The sequence below is a fragment of the Austrofundulus limnaeus genome, unplaced genomic scaffold (assembly GCF_001266775.1).
Source record: "Austrofundulus limnaeus strain Quisiro unplaced genomic scaffold, Austrofundulus_limnaeus-1.0 Scaffold5, whole genome shotgun sequence".
Taxonomy (NCBI): Eukaryota; Metazoa; Chordata; class Actinopteri; order Cyprinodontiformes; family Rivulidae; genus Austrofundulus; species Austrofundulus limnaeus.
The window spans coordinates 54,825-56,243 of NW_013952407.1; the positions used below are offsets into that span (position 1 = coordinate 54,825).

General features: G+C 41.9%; 1 protein-coding gene across 1 annotated transcript in view; it reads right to left on the reverse strand.

The window, feature by feature from the left end:
- The window catches only part of dhodh (dihydroorotate dehydrogenase), an 11,247-nt gene that overhangs the window by 9,349 nt on the left and 479 nt on the right, over positions 1–1,419 (reverse strand). The window contains exons 2-3 of the mRNA XM_014025941.1: positions 363–575; positions 84–283 (exon numbers count right to left, since the gene is read on the reverse strand). Coding sequence (XP_013881395.1) covers positions 84–283; positions 363–575 — 413 coding nt within the window. The remainder of the gene's footprint in view (positions 1–83; positions 284–362; positions 576–1,419) is intronic.

The following is a 1,419-nucleotide window of genomic DNA, read 5'->3' on the forward strand; positions in this document are numbered from 1 at the left end:
GTGTGTGTGTGTGTGTGTGTGTGTGTGTGTGTGTGGGACTTATTTTTCCCTCAAACTTATTTGTGCAGTTTTCTCAAACGTACCTGTTAATTACAGCCTGATCTGCAGCGAGTCGAAACACACGTGGTTTTGGGTTTCCCTCCTGAGGTTTTGGTGTTATTGTGCCGACTTCAACAAAGCCGAAACCCAGTTTGTACAAACCATCTACGGCCTCGCCGTGCTTGTCGAAGCCCGCTGCGATCCCAATGGGGTTTCTGAACTTCAACCCYAGTACGTTCACTTCCTGTTGAGACACAGGAAGGACTTCAGAGCTCAGTGTTGCTGAGAAGCACCCTGAAGAGGCGGCGATGTGAAGTGCTTACCAATGACGCGGGGTCCCGGTAGCGGTTCAGAGGAACCAGACCCATGCCTATCGCCCTCACTGCCAACACATGGGCCGTTTCTGGCCCCACGATCCTCTGCAGCAGAGGCATCAGCTGGTTGGCGTAGAAACGCTCGTCTCCGACCGCAGTGAGGTAAGAGGCAAACAAAAGGCTGCCTGAGCCGAGGACCTTCACTGCATCTTTGAGGCGTTTCTGCAGATGACAGCATGAAACGTGAAATGTGTTAGATGTTCTGCACTTTAACAAGAACACAAACAATTAAAAAAGGATTCGAATTTTGCAGTGATTTGGTTTCCGCATTYCTGGAAACTCTTATTGTGCAACTCCAGCAACATCCACAATAAAAGCTTTGTCCTACAGAGGAGCAATAAACTGTAAGGCCACAATGAGTCCTTGAACACCACACAAGTTATATTACACCAGGGAAACAGAATATTTCACTTGTACTCATTGGTTATGGAAAAACTGAAATATACTGTATATTATCATAGTTTCTATTTGAGAGATGTGTTGGGTTTTAACTTGTGACTGACTTTTAAAAACACCTTATCTCTTTTATTTTTATAACACATTTTTTATCAACATGGTCAAAAGTTTCAGTCTCTAGATGTGTAGAGGTTTAGTAAGAGACTGCCGTTGCCATCGGTCTGGTAAACAAAATTGTGAATGTCTGAGCACACACAGAAAACCACATCAGGCCGTGCTGTTCTCAGTCCTTTGGCAGGACTAATACTGAATGACAAGGAACTAGGTTTTAATGAAATAAGAGAAGTGAATTATTTAAACTAAAATAAAACTTGAGAAACTTGCCTAAGATTCAGGCACAAATGACTATTTGTATTTCATAGTAAAACATAGTGAACTAATCCAGTGGTTCCCAAACTTTTTATCTTCTGACCCACAAAATATTCATGGCAAAAACTTGTGACCCCAAATATTCCTGTTCTGAGTACATTAACTTCGTTAATAACCCTAAAAACACAGAATTTTGGACAATCTAAACAGCTTGTACACAAATATAAATACTTATATATAC